This window comes from Mya arenaria, chromosome 16 (assembly GCF_026914265.1).
Source record: "Mya arenaria isolate MELC-2E11 chromosome 16, ASM2691426v1".
Classification (NCBI taxonomy): Eukaryota; Metazoa; Mollusca; class Bivalvia; order Myida; family Myidae; genus Mya; species Mya arenaria.
In genome coordinates this window covers 37,901,460-37,921,578 of record NC_069137.1, presented here as the reverse complement: position 1 = coordinate 37,921,578, position 20,119 = coordinate 37,901,460, and the positions used below count along the sequence as shown (strand labels likewise).

Genomic DNA, 20,119 nt, shown 5'->3' with positions numbered 1-20,119 from the left:
CCAAAATCACTTCGTAGGGATTCTATTTAAAAAAGTGCAATATTTTATTTTCAAATATTCTTTATGCCGAAATCATTTGTTTTGCAAATAACACTATTTCTTGCAAATATCACTCATATATTGCTGTTGTTTTAAAGCTTTAAAAAATTAATGACAGTTTATGTTTAAGAAAAAAAAATGTTTATGATGGGAATCCCCGGTGGTTTTTTTTTTTTTTTTGTGGTTTTTTAAATCCTAGGGTCGGCGGCTTCTTATATTTAGGTTCAGGTTACCCGAAACAAACATACTTTGTTATGGCCTTGGGTTTTTCCAATGACAAATATCCTACTGCATTAGTCCATATGGGGTGGATATGAAAGCTATACAAATGCTAGTACGCTATTTAACTTTGAGCTTGATTAGGCACGACTGTATATTGAAGGTGTACACATTAAATAAAGTGAATTTCAAAGATGAAAACAGTAACACATAAATTATAATGTTTACTTTATATAAATATTTGCGGAATAAGTGCAGTTTTGAGCTTGACTTGGCACGACTGTATTTTGTAAATTAAGTGAGTTTCAACGATGAAAACAATGTCTAATTTAATGTTTACTTTATAAATAAATGGTAATGCGTTTAATCATATAAAGGGAAAAAGTTAATAATAATAGCCTACCATAAAATAAACACCACCAGACGCTTTAACAAAATCAGACCTTTTACATCAAAACACGTTCACTAATAAATAGATGTGTAACCGGACAAAATGCAGCTTTTTCCACAATTTCCGTGTTAGTTGAGCTAACACTTTAGAAATGTTGGCAACAACCGAGGAGTAGCGTGATTTATGTTACTAAGCGCTGAACTTATATAAATAGGTTTCTCCTTACATCCGTGTTTAAAAACTTGACCCATTCATGAAAAATCTTACCAAGCAGACTATCTTATTTAAAAGAACAGGATTTTTCCCCAAATACATAAGCATGTCGCCTTATATCGCCTTAAAGGTGCACTCTTATTCCTAAATAAGCAGTACAACAATTAATACCATTGATTTTATTTACCGAAAATGATAAGTAAATATCGGAATCATTGGTTCTTATTTAGAGGATACCGTGTTTAGTTTGAAACATAGATGCAGAATACACGGCATTTCTACCTTATGTGATGATAGTTGATCACTGTTTATCTTTCAGGACCCAAGAGTCATGTGTGCGTTTTCAGCTATTAACGCACGGTTATAAACTTGTTATCATCAATTAATATTTTCAATAAATGCATAATTAAGTAAGTAGTTAAAGGTTTATCAGTTAAAATTGATGTTTGTTATACATGTGTATGTATTTAAATACGAGTATTTCTTTAAGTATCAGGTATGTATTTCCATTTGACGCATGACTTGTTTTAAAAGCGACTTATACATGAGGTATTCAGTATGAAACTCAACTACGTAGAAATTATGTTTCGCAACGATTTAGAAAATTGATGAAATGAAAGTCATCCTGAATGGCTGGCTGAATATATATAAAAAAAGGCGATTAATGATATTTCAATATGATTATCCTCTCCCTTCTTGCGAATTTGAATTGGTTTTAATAGTTCCATGCATTGTGAACAACAGAACTCGTATTCTACAGGCCGAATAACCTTCATATTAGCACACTTTGCTTAGGGCAGGGATGCCAACAAAAACTTGCAAAAAAGAGGAAACACGTATAAATAGGAGTTTACCCAATCATTTTGTATGAATGTAGATCAGATAAAAGGCAACAATTTGTGCAGCCAAAAAAAGAGAAAATATGTTGAAAAGAAAATTGGCATTATTGTTAGGGGAGTCAACAATTGAATTTTAAAATATGGTTTTTATGTACCGGTATATGTTTTTTTTTATTTTATGAAACTCTACAAAAACTTATTGCTTTAGATTTAAAATCAAGATTGTTAATATATATAACGTTCAATAATACAATGAAAAGTACAGGGACAAAACCCAGTAGTCGATAATTCCGAAATAAACGCTGTTAAGGGGCACAAAGCTAGGGGTCCAAACGACAATGAACTACATGTATAGACACAAAAATACTAACATCAAATAGGCAAATAAAACACCAAAAACAACTTGAGCCACATACACAAATGCATACACCGCAAACAAGCCATACCCCCATCAAAATTGCATTACCGTTAAATGATGTGATAAGGGAGAAAAACTCTATAAGCTATGCTTTCGTTAAATCCATTTCATTATTATAGAAAACTTGTGTGTGTGTGTGTGTGTGTGTGCGTGCGTGCGTGCGTGCGTGTGTGTGCATATTCTGAGTAGTTTGTTTTTATATGTAGAATAGAATATGTTCAAATGATGGCATTACCGCCATGGAACGGTCAGTGAACCAAGAGTTCACTTGAAGCTTAAACTAGTCAGCATGGCCATAACCCCACACTTGTCGCAGCATTTATCAATGATTACTAAATTAAAATATATAAGCCTCATCAGGGCACACATAGGGACTCTTATAAATTAAACAACAACGATATCACATGATTTATTCAGATATTTGCAGGTTTGCTTCTTTACCGTACATATAAATCGCCTTTTTATATACATTCAGCCATGGATAACTTCAACATCATATGAACCACAACTATACGTGGTTTTCACTAGTATTTAAACATGTTCATTAGGTCCAGCATTTCTTCTATGCTTTCCGGTGGTTTAAAGTGAATTATCAATGAAATAATATTGACATTTCACTGTTTCAAACAGCGCAAATAGACAGTTTGATATTTTCCACTGTTTTGAAATTTAAGCCCTTTCTTACCGTCCAAATCAAATATCAGCGCAAACAAGGATGGGACACAAAATTAGTTTTATTGTTTTCTAACGCGTTTTTCAAGAACCCTTTTAGGGCATATAACGAAGACAAAATTATGATGCAAGAAAGCAATGTATTTCACCTTATGAACACCCATAGTAAATACAATATAAACTATTTCACTTGTGGCTACGCTTGATGCTCACTCGGTGAAATATATTGCCATTGGAAAATACAATTACCATATATTTAAATAGTTTATTAATAGATCTAATCATACACGTAAAAAACAAAAAAAACATAGTTTACAAAAGGGATGCATTTACTTCTTGTAATGACCAATGAAAACAAATGTGACAATTTGGGAAGTAGAAAAAATGAAAAATATCAATATACATTCCGATATCTTATAAGTCATCATTTCTGACAGCAAGCAGATTTTTTATCGCCGTTATAGAAAGGTAAGCCTATTAAATTGCATCATATATATATATATATATATATATTTTTTTATTTTTTTTTTATTTTTTATTTTTTTTATTTTTTTTACTATGAAATTTTTTATATGCAATGTAATCATATTTGAAATATGACATATACATAACAGTGATCACAGTGTCTCAAAAAAATATGATTGACTTTAAGAATGACAAACACTTCTGGATGTTGCAATAGGTAAAATGGTACCCGCGCCAAAGCGCTCAATGGCGATGATTTAAATTCCCTGATAAGTGACTCAAATCCGCTGGAATTCTGCTCAAAATCTCATGGGGAGCCTTTCAAAAACATGACATGTATGATGTGGTCTAATGACATTGAACAATGAACAGGCTAAGAACTGAATATCCACTAACCATTTTCAATATATCCTTGATAAACGAATGACTTTTCGACATTCATATCGTCTTCTGTTTGAAATGACATTAACATTAATATGCACAATGACTTGAATAAAAAAATATATAAAAACAATTGCAAATGCCTACTTTTAGAGAAAAAACAGTTAACAGACTACGTAATGGACTACTGTGGACGGAAAGGGTATACACATATATCTGACCAAATAATTTCACTAAATTAGGACCAATTGTCCAGATCAAGTAAATAATACAAACGAAATAACATCATTGTTATTAACTTTTAAATGAAAAACATTCTATATATTACGTACAGCTGAAACACTTGTCAAATCTTGTTAGAAATACTGCACATGGCAAAGGAATCCATGGAATTTCGACAGCAGTAAATATTTGATAATTAATAATGTTAATGTTTAAATTGTTGTTAACTTTAACAAAATCCCTTACAAACGGTCTATACATAAGTCACTTTTTTGTCCTAACTGGTTTTAGCAGTCTTTGAAATTGCATTGAATCTTGGCCGTTTCTTTAATTCATCATCCTTGTTCAGCACAAACTTCTTTGACAAGCCTGGGCTTCTGCAATAAAACGAAAGAAAAAAAGATGAAATTGTTTTGCTGACTGCTCCAAACCGGTCATCCCATCATGAATCGATATAGCTGTCTTCATGAGTGTGTTGTCTGTATGTGGTGTTTGTATTTGTTCGTGTGTCCTTTTTACCGTGTAAAAATGCACTCTTACTCACAAATAAGATTTACCGCAATTAATATAATTGTTTTAATATACCAAGAAGGATGAATAAATGTCAAAAACAATTGTTCTTATGAAGATTACCAAGTTCAATTGAAATAAAAGGTGCAAAAACGATCGTGAGACGATAGTAATTCACGGTTAATATTTGAGCATTCACTAATCATTTAATATTTTGGCGTTTTCTGCTGTTAAATACACGGTTATAATATTGTTATCAGTAATTGAAAATTTCCATAAATGCATTATTTAGACACAATAGGTTGCAAAGTACATTTGTTTACAAAAGAAAACTTTCATAAGCCTGTTGCAATTACAGCATTGTTTTTTGTCAAACTAAAAAAAATGATGTGTACAACAAGTGGCACATATGTAGCTTTAAATTAATATATATCTCGCGCTATGACAGGATCCAGAAAACACGTTGAACAAATTTCTTCCTATGGAATACCATAAATTTGGCAGTTTACAGGCGCAGGACCAACATGGGTTTTGCACCTCACCTTGATAACTCAAGTTTCTTAAAGATAATCAAATAAGTGTAGGAGGTAAGGAGCGGACACTCTAAAGTTTTGAATCCTCGGCCCAATACAATGACGTTGCCTGTAAACAGAGGCTTTTCAACATGTGTTTTGCACACCGCCAAGATAGAAAAATCATTCCATAACTGTTACATACATGAGCTGACACGATGAACTATAATCCCCAGACTAATACTATTACAGTGAACAATGCAATTTAAACATTTACATAGGTTCTGCACATTGTATTGATAATAAGAAGATTTCACCCAAATTTCATAAAAACATTTCCATAAATGTTGGATATACTTCATATTTAATAAAGAGTTGTCCATAAATGTAGGATATACTTAATGAACAAGAAAAGGTTAGGAGCAGAAGATGGAAGGACAGAAAGCATTGCAATAACCCCGTCCCTGCATAAAAAAGTCCTTCATAGAACCATCATCATAATAAATATCCATTAAACTTACGCCATCAGTATGTCAATGGTTCTCTCGGAGTCCTTGGTTTTCTTGTGGTTCTTTCCTAATACCAAAACTTCTATGTTGAGGCACTGCAATAGGACACAATATCGGTAGTGCACAAAGTAGTCAAGTTTAATTACTAATATAACCAAAAAATAAAACCATATAATGATGTACACTAGGTTAAACATTGTGTATCTGTTATTCTATTTTATTTAAACAACGTTAATTTATGAACAATAAGTGGTTGATAAGGCAGTTTGAAACATAACCAAGAAAGTAGTTTTGGGATTTTTCTATGTAAATCAATTTTGAAATTTATTTAACTTTTTCATTACACTACCTGTTCATGCAAACCATGAATTTCCTATTGTAATGCAAACATGGAAAAAATGAATCAGTTAAATAAACTCACAGTATGAGAGACTTACATAATTGTTAACTAAATCATACAGTAATATATGAACCTTTTCTGTTAAAATGCAATTTGACATGTTCATAAACATATGGGGAACTTTTGAACAGTTGCCTCAAAATAACTTGAAAAGTGTTGTTAATATGGAGGTGCGCACATGTTACTATGATGGAATTTTAAAAAAGTCAAAAAAGTCTTATATGGTTGAAGTATGCTGTAGCAGGTTCAGAGAATGACAGATGATATAAAAGGCAGATAAAGAACAACAAATGATCCGAGTCTTAAAGCCCCCAATGCAGCATTAATATTACGCCCCCAGTAGACTGGTGTTCCAGAGAACTCATGCTTCCAAGGCCGTTCCAAGGTAGTTATCCCATCATTCATCAGTAAAGCCATTTTGATTTGTATGTGGTGTGTGTATTTGTGTAACTTGTAAGTGATGTTGATACGTTTGTGTCTGTAGTTGATTTCATTGTTGATTGTTGATTTCATTGTTGGTTATTGATTTCATTGTTGATTGTTGATTTCATTGTTGGTTGTTGATTTCATTATTGATTGTTGATTTCATTGTTGGTTGTTGATTTCATTGTTGGTTGTTGAGTTCATTGTTGATTGTTGATTTCATTGTTGGCTGTTGATTTCGTTGTTGATTGTTGATTTCATTGTTGGTTGTTGATTTCATTGTTGATTGTTGATTTCATTGTTGATTGTTGATTTCATTGTTGGTCATTGTTGGTTGTTGATTTCATTGTTGGTTGTTGATTTCATTGTTGATAGTTGATTTCATTGTTGATTGCTGATTTCATTGTTATTATTGATTTCATTGTTGATTGTTGATTTCATTGTTGATTGTTGAGTTCATTGTTGATTGTTGATTTCATTGTTGATTGTTGATTTCATTGTTGGTCATTGTTGGTTGTTGATTTCATTGTTGGTTGTTGATTTCATTGTTGATTGTTGATTTCATTGTTGGTCATTGTTGGTTGTTGATTTCATTGTTGATTGTTGATTTCATTGTTGATTGTTGATTTCATTGTTGGTTGTTGATTTCATTGTTGATTGTTGATTTCATTGTTGATTGTTGATTTCATTGTTGACTGTTGGTTGTTGATTTCATTGTTGATTGTTGATTTCATTGTTGGTTGTTGATTTCATTGTTGATTGTTGATTTCATTGTTGGTTGTTGATTTCATTGTTGATTGTTGATTTCATTGTGATTGTTGATTTCATTGTTGATTGTTGATTTCATTGTTATTGTTGATTTCATTATTGATTGTTGATTTCATTGTTGATTGTTGATTTCATTGTTGGTTGTTGATTTCATTGTTGATTGTTGATTTCATTGTTAATCAAATTGTTGATTGTTGATTTCATTGTTGATTTCATTGTTGGTTGTTGATTTCATTGTTGATTGTTGATTTCATTGTGATTGTTGATTTCATTGTTGATTGTTGATTTCATTGTTATTGTTGATTTCATTGTTGGTTGTTGATTTCATTGTTGATTGTTGATTGCATTGTTGGTTGTTGATTTCATTGTTGATTGTTGAGTTCATTGTTGATTTCATTGTTATTGTTGATTGTTGATTTCATTGTTGATTGTTGATTTCATTGTTGGTTGTTGATTTCATTGTTGATTGTTGATTTCATTGTTGATTTCATTGTTGATTGTTGATTTCATTGTTGATTGTTGATTTCATTGTTGATTTCATTGTTGATTGTTGATTTCATTGTTGATTTCATTGTTGATTGTTGATTTCATTGTTGATTGTTGATTTCATTGTTGATTTCATTGTTGATTTCATTGTTGATTTCATTGTTGATTGTTGATTTCATTGTTGGGCCCTTGCCTTGCCGTGTGCATCGAAACGGGGTTTATTTTGAAACGTTTGACTACTGGCCGTTTTCATTTAGTTTTCACTGTTTTGTCACTTCTAAAAGCAAAAACTTAATACATCAATGTTGAGCATGGCATTTTAACCCTCATCCACAAAACAACTCACCCTTTTATAGCATCTAAGAGCCTTCTCAATGCTCCCCTGAGCCAAATGTATGGATGCCATTAGCTTATGAGTGTCAGCTACATTCTCGGAGTAGTCTCCATACACTTCATTCTTCAATGGGATGCTTGATTTCAAAATGTCCATAGCCTCCTGTAAATAAACGGCTTGTTAAAATTACATGTAAGAATAGTAATGTTTAGAGTCTAATGTATTCCACCACTTGACCATTCACAACCGTAATCAGCACACATTCAGTAAGAGACCAACCCACTAATAAGACCATTTTCTCAAAGTCCAAAATTTGGTCTGAATAGAGGGGGTTACTTTACCAGTAAAACATCAAATGTTAGGAAGGTATATTTATTTTCTACTACATTTTCATTACAAAATCACCATCTCATTTGTGTTCCATACCTTGTAAGCCTCAGTTTAATAATTTGTGTTCATGCTTCAATGGAAAACAAAATTGATCACAAAATGTCCATAACTTCCCAAAAACCATGATTATAGACAATGAAATACCAGGTACTCAGAAACATCAACGAACAATTAATAATTGACATATTGAAAAGAAGAGCTAACAAGACATGGCAAATATGTTAACTTTTTAGCGCAAATGCTGTTTGAGGTGAATACATCTATTTAAAACTGAGTGGTCAGAGCCAGTACAATTCTGCTTTCAAAAACATATTTCTTCAACACAACATATCTAACAAAACAAATATGGCCACTTTTCATAACAAATGAACGTTATATTATCCAAACTTTAAGTTTTAGAGAAAAAAACCAGCGAGAATGTATAAAAATACATTCAAAATATTAAAAATATTCATTTTAAATAGCACAAATCTCAATCCCAGATTTTATCAAGAAATGAAACTAGGATACACACCGTCTGTCTGTCTGAACGGACAAGCAGTCTGGCCAGCTCGTCATGTACTTCTAGTGTCTTTTTATGATCAGGTCCATAAACTGCTGTACACGAGCCGAGACATTCATTAAGATAGCTCTCTGCTGAACCTGCCAAAAGATGCATTCTCATATAACGTTAAACCAATTCATTTTTTGTTTGTCAGATTTTTAAAAAAAAAAATTGGAGCAAGTGGATTGCAGCGAGCAGGCAAAATGAAACTGAAATACATTTACTCATTTTGCTCAAAATATTTATTGCATTAATAAATAGTTTTTAAATAGAAAATCTTGAACAGTTACATCTCTATTATCCCATCCAAGGGAAATAACTCAGATATGTTATTGTTTTTGTCTTCCTGAAATTTTCATAGACATATTATAGTAGCATTTAATTAATGGATTGTTTAACGTTAAAAAGCTTCAATAGAAGTCATATTTGGCATGTTAGTGCCTCAAATAATTTGGACGGACATTTTGATTAAAGAATAATAACTGAAAAATGGTAGAGGGTGTTTCAATATTGGTATATAAAAAAACACATTGTTTTTTTTTTTCAAAAAGAAAAATACGTGTGGTAAAGCTAGAGAAAAAAATCAACTTGGTGTGGCCTAATAAAAATTATAATCCATTCTTTGAACACTTGTTCACACAGAGTCAAACCACTCAAATAAAGATACTCTCAAACTTACCCTTTCTTTATAGTTCTATCAAGTTCCAAGACTGCCTTTATTATATTACAAAAAGACAAATATCCTGAAGTACGTACTTTCAGCCTCCTCCCTTCCAGTTGTTGAATATGCTTGAGCCAGGGCCAGAGCTGTATCTACTATCTCTTCACTAGCATACTTGTACCTGCATATGTAAAACATCTTGCATTTAGGTTTTACTTTAAGAATACAAGAATACTGTTTCTTCACTTATTTTATGTCAAATTATGAGAGAAAAAATAATGTAATGGCAAGGATGTCTCTTAAGTGAATAATCTCATTTACCATGATAGAAAGACTTCGAAAGACAAGATAGAAGAATATCACACACACTTTTGTCATGACATTAGAATTACTATATTAACATTGCCATAATCTTTTCCAAAGAGAAGAATTGTTTATTTCGCATTAAATGCTCAAAGCAATGACTTTAGTGTGTATATCCATGCTGCAGTCTGATTGGACAAGTGCAAAGTCAAATGACCAATGGTAAATGTCATTTTAATCATCATTCTTTCCATTTAATAGACATATAACTTACATATAATAGTTTTCTCCTTAATGTTCCCTAAAGTATTCTCTTTGAAAATAAACAAACAGAGAAGAACGTAAACAAAATAAGATTTCACCTGGCAGCAGCAATGGAATGAGCCTGCAGAAACATTTCAATAGCTTTATCATGGTTGGCATGGCGACCCTTGGACTGTTCCAACTGAGAGGGGTGTCAAGGTCAATTGTATTCAAATGAGATCCTACTTTACTGCTGTGATGAAAATAGATAATAAATTAATGATTATTTAAACATTATACATTTTTCAAACAATAATTAGTGCAGAAACACACTCGCTGCACATTTGGTTATCAATTAAATAATATATATAAATTCACTCAACATAAATTGAACATCAGTGATATGCCTTAATTAGTAGATAAAAAATCAAAGAAAGGAAGTGTCATCATCATGGTTATCAACTAAAATTATCAGACTAAGCATCCGAAGTGAATTATTAAACAGCTAGGTGCGCTTTCAAATTAAACTCAATCTCCTCCATGAAAAACAATTGTTTTTGACATTTATTGATCCTGTTCAGTATAATAAAGCAATTGTATTAATTGTCACAGTGGTAAATCTTATTTTGGAGCAAGAGTACATCTTAATACACTTCTACTGATTACCAATTAAAACATTAACAATGCCACGGAAAGACCTCTCCAACATGGACAATATGTAACACAGAAGCCCTAAATTACAATTGTTTCCTCAACATTGTACAATTGTTATTTATATATATATTTATATTCCTTAACACTTCAGTGACTTATTAAAGGATACTCGGCCATTCTCCTGGTAGAGTTCTATGAGCTCTAGAGCATCTTCCCCATATCGCCTCTTGGTCAAGTCAATCACTTTGTCATACTCTGACCCTGCTACAGCATACTTCTTCTGTCTCCATGACAACCTGAAAGTAACAGTTGTTGTTAAATGTACATGTACTTACTATGTACACTGCCGGACTGATAGATTTCTTTAAGTTCCAAAACAGAGTAATTTATATAGCAGTACATGTATAATTAAAATACTTTAATAATTAATATGTAGAAATGGTAAAATGATGCTTGCACATAAGCGCTATCTATCTTGATAAAAATCCTCTAGTCTTATGTCAAAATCCAATAGTTTTATGTCAAAAAGCCCCTAGTGTAATGTCAAAATCCCGTAGTCTTATGTCAAAATCCCCTAGTATAATGTCAAAATCCCCTAGTATAATGTCAAAATCCCCTAGTCTAATGTCAGAATCTCTTTAATCAGGTTTGTGTTAATTTTTGGCTACTGAGCTTGTTTCTGTAGTTTTTCACATAAGTATTATGTCAAATCCCCTTAGTATTATGTCTTTATCTCCTAGTCTTATGTCAAATCTCCTAGTCTTATGTCAAATTCCTCTAGTCTAATGTCGAGATACCCTTGTCTTAGGTCAAAATCCCATTAGTCTTATCATTATGTCAAAATCCCCTAGCCTAATGTCAAAATTTCCTTGTCTTATGTGATAATCATTTAGTCTTGTCTTAATCCCCTAGTCTTATGTGAAACTCCCCAGGAATTCTACATACAATAGTATGAAAATCCCCTGGAATGGTCTCCAGAAATAAGCATGTATGAATATTGTACCAAGTTTCATTTGAATATCTTAAACCATTTTAAAATCATGGCCAAGGTCATAAGCATTTGTACACATTAAGGAGCCCAACATTGACACCCTGACATTCTTTGAAAAACAGAACACCTAAAAAGATCTTCACAAAAGTTCACCTGGGTCGGCATTCATCAGTAATTTCCTACCTTGAGTCAATTTCATTAGTCAATTTCTTAACTTAAGTATCTCATTGGTTATATTTTATAATAACCTAATTTTATTGTAATTCTAGATTTTCATTGATTTTATTTATTTTTATATTTTAAACACTTACTTTGTCGTAAATATGTCGTCAAGAATCTTAAAAAATCGACATAAGTTAAGAAATGACTTAAGAAGTTTTATGAGTACGGCCTTTATAAATGTCGAGGCAACTCGGAATAACAAACTGGGTTAGTTTGATTTAGTGTTACACAAATACCTTTGGTTTCCATCAAAATTAAATAGTGCTTTGAAGCCAACTGTATAAACAACTTTGTTAATTTATCCACAAGTTATCTTCTGGCTAATTTGTTCAATAACACAATTGATTGGTAAGTAGTGATGCTTGTATAAATATTGACCAATCAACAAACATTTTGGATATCTTTGACCAAACTAAAAAAGGTAACCAGTTTCATGCAATTGGCTGCTGCATCCAATTGGATAAAACTGAGATAAGTTGCTCAAAGGTTATCTTTAGTATATAGTTTGCACATTTAAATGATTTGATTAGTTAACATAAATATTTGAATAAATATTGACCAACTGTTAAACAATTTGGCTAAGTTTAACCAAACTAAAGAATTAACCAGTTTAATAGTTGGATGTTGATCTTTAAAAAATGTTTGGACTTTCACAGAACAAAAAACTAGAAGAAAATTGAGCAAAACACATCCGACTAATGATAGTTATCTAACATATATCTTATAATAATAATCAGGTATCTAATTGTTCAACAATACAGGTATTTATTATAAGACAAGATTACAAAATAAATAAGGACACACAGTAAATTTAAAAAAAAATATATATATAACAAAAGAACCACCTGTAATGGACACCCAAAAATTGCTTATATCACAAATAAAGGAAACTATTGGTTGGGGTATACTTTTTTTATTTAACAACGAAACCGGACTATGCATGGACGCCAGCCACGATGAGAGTTTTAGTTGTGTTTGATTGTATGGTTCAATTCACAGGCAGAATGTAACCCTAGATAGAGTACCCTGGTTACATAACATGGGCCACCATAAAGTCAAACAGAAGCTCCATATAAGGTCCCTTGAATGATGTTTAGTTATTTTCATCGGTGAGGTGGGCATTCAAACATGCATCCTGTGAGTTATCACTAGAAAACACCCAAAAGAGATTTAAAACTTACCTGGCTCTGCCTTGGGCAAGCTTTATTTCCATATCATCACATTCATCATCAGTAACACAGGACAACTTGGAACTGGCCTGGTATGCTCGATCAGCCTGTAGAGGAAATAGCAGTTGTTCAACAAAGTGAAAAAATTAAATAATTTCAGTACATGTATACTACATGTACAGTATCCAGTTGTCAAAATAATCACAAGCAGGCAAGCACTGCACTAGTAAAATTCTTTCCAGGCTTGCTCACATTCTGGATTTTACACAGCAGGGCTTGTTTGAAAATGTAATGCCAAGCAGTAGTACACAAACTCAGGCTTGTTCATCAAAAAGACTGTTTTGAATTTCAATGACTACAATATCTTATTCTTTTTATCATTATGAAGATAAAATAAAAGGTTTTTTACTAAGATGCTGTATGAATGTGGCCCCTGGGGTCAATTTAAGCACTAGTCTGCAAGCCCCTGCACTATCAAAATGCTTGCTTTGCTTGCTCAAATTCTGGATTTTATATTGCAAGATTGTTGAAAAAACCTTAATGCTAAGCTTAAGTTTGAGAATTCAAGCTTATCCATTCATTAGTCTAATTTCAATGAGTATATATCAAAGATACTTTAAATCTAAGTATGACTTTGCGTGTTATTCAACGCCTTTTTGTATGGTATTACTAGCATGTGTTTCAGTGGCCGAAATTAGCACAAGCCCGCAAGCCCTGCACTGGTAAAATGTCTTCCGGGCTTGCTCAAATTCTGAATTTTATAATAGCAGGGCTTGTTAAAAAAATGATGCCAAGCAATAGTATAAGAATTCGGGCTTGTTCATCAAAAGTCTAATTTCGATGACTGGTGTTTTATTTATACTTCGGTCTAATTTTAGTTTAGGTCAGGTCTAGTTTTCAAAGTTACTGGTCGAGCTCTCCAAAAAGTAAACATCAAACCCTGTTTAATTACCTTCTTAAATGCAGCATCAGCCTCAGCATATTTTTTCAATGCAACCTGTGCCTTGCCTTGGATGTAGTTCAGACGGAATAGAACACTGAACACATTGGCTTTCTCCTGTTCACTGGTTGTCGTGGAAACGGAATTCAGCATTATCTGCATGGCATTTTCTGCGTGGTATTCCGCTTGTGCTGTGAAGTCTGAAAGTCGAGAAAAGTTTCTTGTCAATATCTTGAACAGAATTGGAGAAATGAAAAAAAATAGCATATCAACACAAACAACAACACAAAGGCTATGATAATACCTCCACCGTTTTTTATCTCTTTAAAGGGACTGGACACAAGATGATACAATTGCAAAAAAAAATTTTTTGTCAAAATATTACATTTAATTGATATCGTTTTGTACAACCCATTGAATCTTGCTTACTGATGTATCACATCGCTCACAATATGTGTATCTTTCGCAGTTTTTGCTATATTTTACCATTCCAAAATTTACTGGGTATGTCTACCACATAGATCCCAGTTAATTTAAATATAGCGTTGGTATATTTATCTGTACAAATCACGTGACTTTCACATGCTAAATATACACACAATTAACTGGGAAACCATTATGCGCTATTTTTAAACGTTTACCACTCAGCTGAGAAAGCAACAAAATATGCTTTTAATCATATAAAATGATGTATTGTCAGCCTCATACTAGTGTTTTGAAAATTTAAGGCTTGTTTTCTGGAAATAATGTATTTTTTTGCCAATTTTGGGACAATCTGGTGTATAGCCCCTTTAAGAAGTAATAACATGCTTGTTTAAATCAGTTTATAACTAAAAATTTATAAATATATATTAATCAAATTGTTTGTCATATATATAAGCATTGCATAACATAATATAAGTTGATTAAGGTAGGAATCATTATATTGAAATAGATAAAAAAAAATATTAGTTAATGATTATTTTTTAATATTTTTTTTATATGAAATCAACTAAAGAGCAAAAATGTGGACATCACTTTTTTAAGTCATTTAACAAATCAATATCCCACAATCTTCAGCAAGACTCTAACATAAACATGTACTCAAGTTTTAACTCTAAATAGCCCTTTGCCATTTTTGCGTGACTGCTTCGTGTATTTCCTTATCATATCCTACACACAGGGGTTTCTCTCGATTTTTTACTCTATTTATAATCTATTGTCAATAGATAATATAGAGGGTAAAACATTGAGAGAAACTCCTACGTGATCCTAGAATCTTCAGCAAGATTCCACTGAAAACAAGTACTCACTTTTTAACTCTAAATAATCCTGTGCCAGGTTTACATGAGCTTCTGCCAATCTCCAATGTGTACTTCCATAAACTATCCTTGTGAGGGCTAATATCTTCACTCGTTCTTGAATCACCCTGTCAGCCTAAATAAAAGCATTCATTTGCTATAAACCTTGGATTTTCAAAAGAAAACTCATTTGTGAAATTTCTTACAAGTAAGATTTTTTCATAAAGAATACATTACAGTGTGTTAAATTTAAAAAAAAGCCATATATTTGCCAGATAAAATATAATAGTACTATGATTCTTTAGCATTTTGATTATTGTGCACAGCAATTACTCAAAACACAGTACTAACATTATGATTTATAACCCTATGTTATTTATCATTGATATAATAAATGTAAAAAATCAACAATGCACACAGTATAAAACTATCCTTCAGCCGTGTCCCTCTTGTTTACAGCAACAGCTCAAATGCAGTACTAATATTAATAAGCCTATGTTTTTCTTAAAGTTGCACTCTCACGGATTTACCGTTTTTCCAACTTTTTTATATTTTTGTCTTGAAATTAGCAAATTTTTGTGTAAATATCTGCAAACCAGTGATGAAAGACTGTTGACAAAGATCACTACTACTTCGTTACAAATGGTTTAAGAAAAATGCATAAAACATCAATTTTGGAGAGGAAATACGAAAATATGCAATCTAATCTTTTGTCATCAGTCTTTTATCACTGGTTTTCAGATTTTTACGCAAAAAACTGCTTATTCCAAGACAAAAAATAAAAAAGTTGTCAAAACGTTCAATCTGTGAGAGTGCAGCTTTAAAGAAAATCCAACAAAAAATATATAAAGCTATCCTTAAGTCCTGTGGCTCTTGACAACAGCAATAACTCAAAAGGCAGTATAAAAAAAAAACTGATGTTATTTTTAGATATGATAAAATGTAAAAAAAATATATTGCCCACTATCAAACTATCCTTCAGCCTTGTTCACAGTAAAAACTCAAACATTTCACAGAAATGCAAAACATTTTACCTTTCCTTTTTCCACAAACTTCTCGATTAACTTCACAGCCTTCTCAAGTAATTTGTTCGGAGGTGTCATGTTCACAGACTTGTTCCCGTTCTTCATCTTAATGTTTCTTGAGCTATGCGGGCGTCGTGCCGAGCCCCTTGCTGTAACGGCCTCATACTCTTCTTCATCTGATTCCTCTTCCTCGCTTTCCTCACTAAAATAAGTCGTCAAAATTAGACTTGGATGAACAAGCTCTAATTCTTATACTATTGCTTGGCATCAAAATTCTAAACAACCCCTGCTATTTAAAATTCAGAATTTGAGCAAGCCCTGAAGACATTTTACAAGTGCAGGGCTTGTAGGCTTGTGTTATTTTGACCACTGTAAAATGATACCAAATTTTTCCACACATAATAGGCAGTTATTCCCCCATCAAAAAATGATAAGTGCACAGAAAAAAATGTGTGGTTAGGCTTACATCATGTCTCGAAAAAGGTAGGGTTAAGATAGGCTTTTATTTATTTATTTTTTATAAGGCTATACATGTATTTAAGAATGTTATTGCCAACATTTTGAGATTGGCATAGTAATCTTCCTCTTTTTACTTTCCTCACTAAAATGATACCAAATTTTACTATACATAAGTTGCAGTTATTCCCCCCTTTGAATATGTAAGCCCCTACCACTAAATAATTTTGTGGTAAGGGTTCCATCATGTCTAGAAAAATGGTAGGGTTATTAACCCTTAAGTTAGGCTTTTCTTTATATTTCTTTAATTTTTGTATTAGGCTATAAAAGTATATAACAATGTTGTTGTCATTGTTTAAGGAATGAATTGCGGGACTGATGTCATTTTTGGGGTATGAACGCAGTTAGGATGGTTAAAGTGTATGGAGTCCAAAGGACTGCAAGTCTCTACAATTTCCATAAAAAAACATGTTACATATTCAACTTAATTTGTTTTTCTTGTCAGTCGAAATTCCCAATTTCATAGACTTTAAGTATAATGTAACCTTTGACTTAAAGTATAATGTAACCTATGTTACTTACAGGTCTTCATGTCTATGACGGGAGGCTCTGCTACCACCACGATGTGAGAGCCCTGGACTTCTTCTGGCAGTTACAGGGCTCCCCTTGGTACCAAGCCCCCTAACCTCCACAACTACAGGCTTAGGGTCTATCTCGTCCTCACTGATATCTTCAAAGTCAGACCCAGAATAGTCATCCGACATTGTGTGGCTTTGGTTCTGATTCTCTTATCTAAAAAGTAAAATAAAATAGTATCCGCAATATTAAGGAATAAAGTTTACTGGTAATATGGCAGTTCTGAGTACTGTCACTTCAAATTAAATTCTTTTTGTCAACCGAAAAATCTTTGACAATTTGATTATTTCCAAGTTCCCTGTGTCTTACTATAGTTTCTGTATAAACCAGTCATTGAAACCAGCCTTTTGCATGAACAAACCAAATTCTTTCACTTACATTTATGCTTGGTATATTTTTTTTAACAAACCCGGAAAACATTTCACTATTAAAGGGCTTGAGGGCTAATGAGCTAATTCCAACCACTGATATATATATTATATGTATTATCAAAAATATATTAAATTTTATTGCCATATAAAAAAAATTGTACCAGTGTGTTAACAATTAATGCACGAATCAATTGTAACCACGCCCCACCCAGGTGTACCAGGGATAGCCAGGGAAATGGGCTGTGTTTTTTTCTTTCACGTAGACCGGCAGTGCCAGGTGAGAGCGGTGGTTTTTCCTTTGCGCCAAAAATAACCGGGAATGGGCCTTACTTAGAGTCCCTTGGGTGCGGGGGCATTTGGCGGGTATTTTACCAGCAGTTTGTCCCCACAGGACAGGGTTCTTACCCGGGCTTGGCTGAACATGGTTCTGGTGCATTAATAGAAACAAAATATTAAAAAATGATAGACAACGGAAAACTATCTTATCATTTCTAAAATTGAACATAGTTAAGAAAGTAAATATATTGAAAAGACCGACGATCATTGTTATCATTGATATACTTCTACCCATGTTTTGGCATTTTTTCGGATTTAAATATTGAGCTAATGTTTCTTGTTATCATATACCTGACTTTAAATAAAGATTCTTGTATCTTGTATCATTGGCGTGTCTATAAATACCTGAAAAACCATGATAATGGGTCATCTTGTGTCTTAAAAACCCCTTTATAAATATCTTGGCCATATTACATAAAAATATCAAGTGCACATAACATTGAACTATTTTGGGGTTTCAGGACACACTAAACTACTGGATTTTCAAGGGATTTTTTAAGAGTTTTAAACAGGAAACCTCAGGTATTGTTTGCAAGTAGTAGTGCTTTAAATATAGTCTGATTATTTTGACAACCCAAAAATCCCTTATGCCGGATAAGTCACGAACTACATTTAATTTCTTTCCTTGCAACCAAATTAGCAAGCTTGGGCTTGGACCACTCATTTGTTTACATTTTTATTAATCAATTTAGTCTTTTATTTACAATTTAATAGCTAGTTTAAAAATGTAATAAAATGCTGTAAGTATGTGCAATTTGCATTCATTTCTCGGAAATACATTAGAAATTCTCACACAACAAGGTAAGAATACCTACAAAATTAATGATACAGCAACATCAACATTTATTTGTTTACGGAAGCACCTTGGAGTTAGACTGGTTTTTAGTATCAGGCTACACACAACTAATAAATATTAACATTAGAGTTTACAAGTGGCTACGTACCCTCAATACGGTAAACCATTATTTGTTTCAGAATCCTTTTTTTCAATTGTGTTTATTTGACACCTGAGAATCCCGTTTTATTGCTCTCAATTCAGTTCCAATTGTTTATGTATTTCAGACCGAAAATCAAAATGTTGTAGATCAAGCAAGTTATACATGTATATATAATTATAATTGTTAAAACTATATGTAACCGTGTTTTCCATTCATATAGAGGCACTTATACTGTCTCGCTATTTTATAGCAACGCGGTAAAACACGAGGTCGTGGGTTCGAATCACGACAGGTGCATATAGCAATTTGTGCAGTCTGTTACATTTGGTACACAACGAGGGACCCGCGTTATACTCTTATAGTTAAAAGATAAGATAGATAAGATAAATTTTATTTTAAGTCGGCAAGTCAGAAATAACAATATAACATAAGCGACAAGCGCTTTTGAACCGACTATAACAATAGTATACATGTTGAACCACAATATCATGGTAAGAAAGCTGTAAAATAATTTTGAGCATTGTTAAATAAGCACATATCACATAGAAAAGCAAGTAAAAGAGGTTAAACCTGTGAAAGATCTGCTGCTCTAGACCAGAGGCCTAAGAGACACTTAAGAAAAAGAGTAATAAAAAACTGATAGTCAAAATAGTTGCAAAAAGCAGATTAAAAGTAGTCTAAACGAAAATATCACCACAGATCAGATCTGGGATGACCTGAGCAGCAATTCCTTCACAGCAGCACATACAAGAGCACAATCAATAATAAATCATGGTACGACAATGACGATAGCATATATAAAGAGAGTTTTATTAACAAGCTACTGCATAGCAAGTACTAGTAAGCAAAATTAAGCAGTAAAAGCAAATCAAGTAACGTACAGCTATACAAAAAGAGCAGAGCATGCAGCTAGAACACTTGAACAAGCTAAGGCAAGCAGAAACACATAACACAAAATAAACTCAAAAGACACAACACAAGCAAGATATAAACTAAGATAGATATTGAACAAAAAGACAAAGATGATGTCCGGCCCTGTAGAACAAGCAAATAATTTGATTTGCACATTGAACACCTGCAGTCCCGTCCATTCCAATGTGCAGTCAAGCTTTTGAATTGATTGTAGTTTGTTGTATTTCTAAAAGCTTCTGGGAACGAG

At 32.6% G+C, this 20,119-nt stretch overlaps 1 protein-coding gene across 2 annotated transcripts; it reads right to left on the bottom strand.

Moving 5' to 3' along the window:
• Positions 1-2,549: 2,549 nt before the first annotated feature.
• LOC128221218 (tetratricopeptide repeat protein 23-like) lies at positions 2,550-18,913 on the bottom strand. 2 transcript variants are annotated; one of them, XM_052929725.1, is made up of 14 exons: positions 18,838-18,875; positions 17,848-18,113; positions 17,262-17,471; positions 16,233-16,425; positions 15,211-15,334; positions 13,931-14,118; positions 12,991-13,085; positions 10,766-10,892; positions 10,062-10,144; positions 9,492-9,577; positions 8,706-8,833; positions 7,814-7,963; positions 5,403-5,485; positions 2,550-4,236 (listed from the first exon to the last, which is right to left on the bottom strand). In XM_052929725.1, the coding sequence occupies exons 3-14, from the start codon at positions 17,441-17,443 to the stop codon at positions 4,137-4,139; spliced, it is 1,539 nt and encodes a 512-aa protein (XP_052785685.1). In that variant the 5' UTR covers positions 17,444-17,471; positions 17,848-18,113; positions 18,838-18,875; the 3' UTR covers positions 2,550-4,136. The 2 variants fall into 2 exon arrangements, with proteins under 2 accessions (XP_052785685.1, XP_052785686.1); XM_052929726.1 differs by lacking the exon at positions 17,848-18,113 and having other exon boundaries at positions 18,838-18,913.
• Between the last annotated feature and the right edge of the window lie 1,206 nt (positions 18,914-20,119).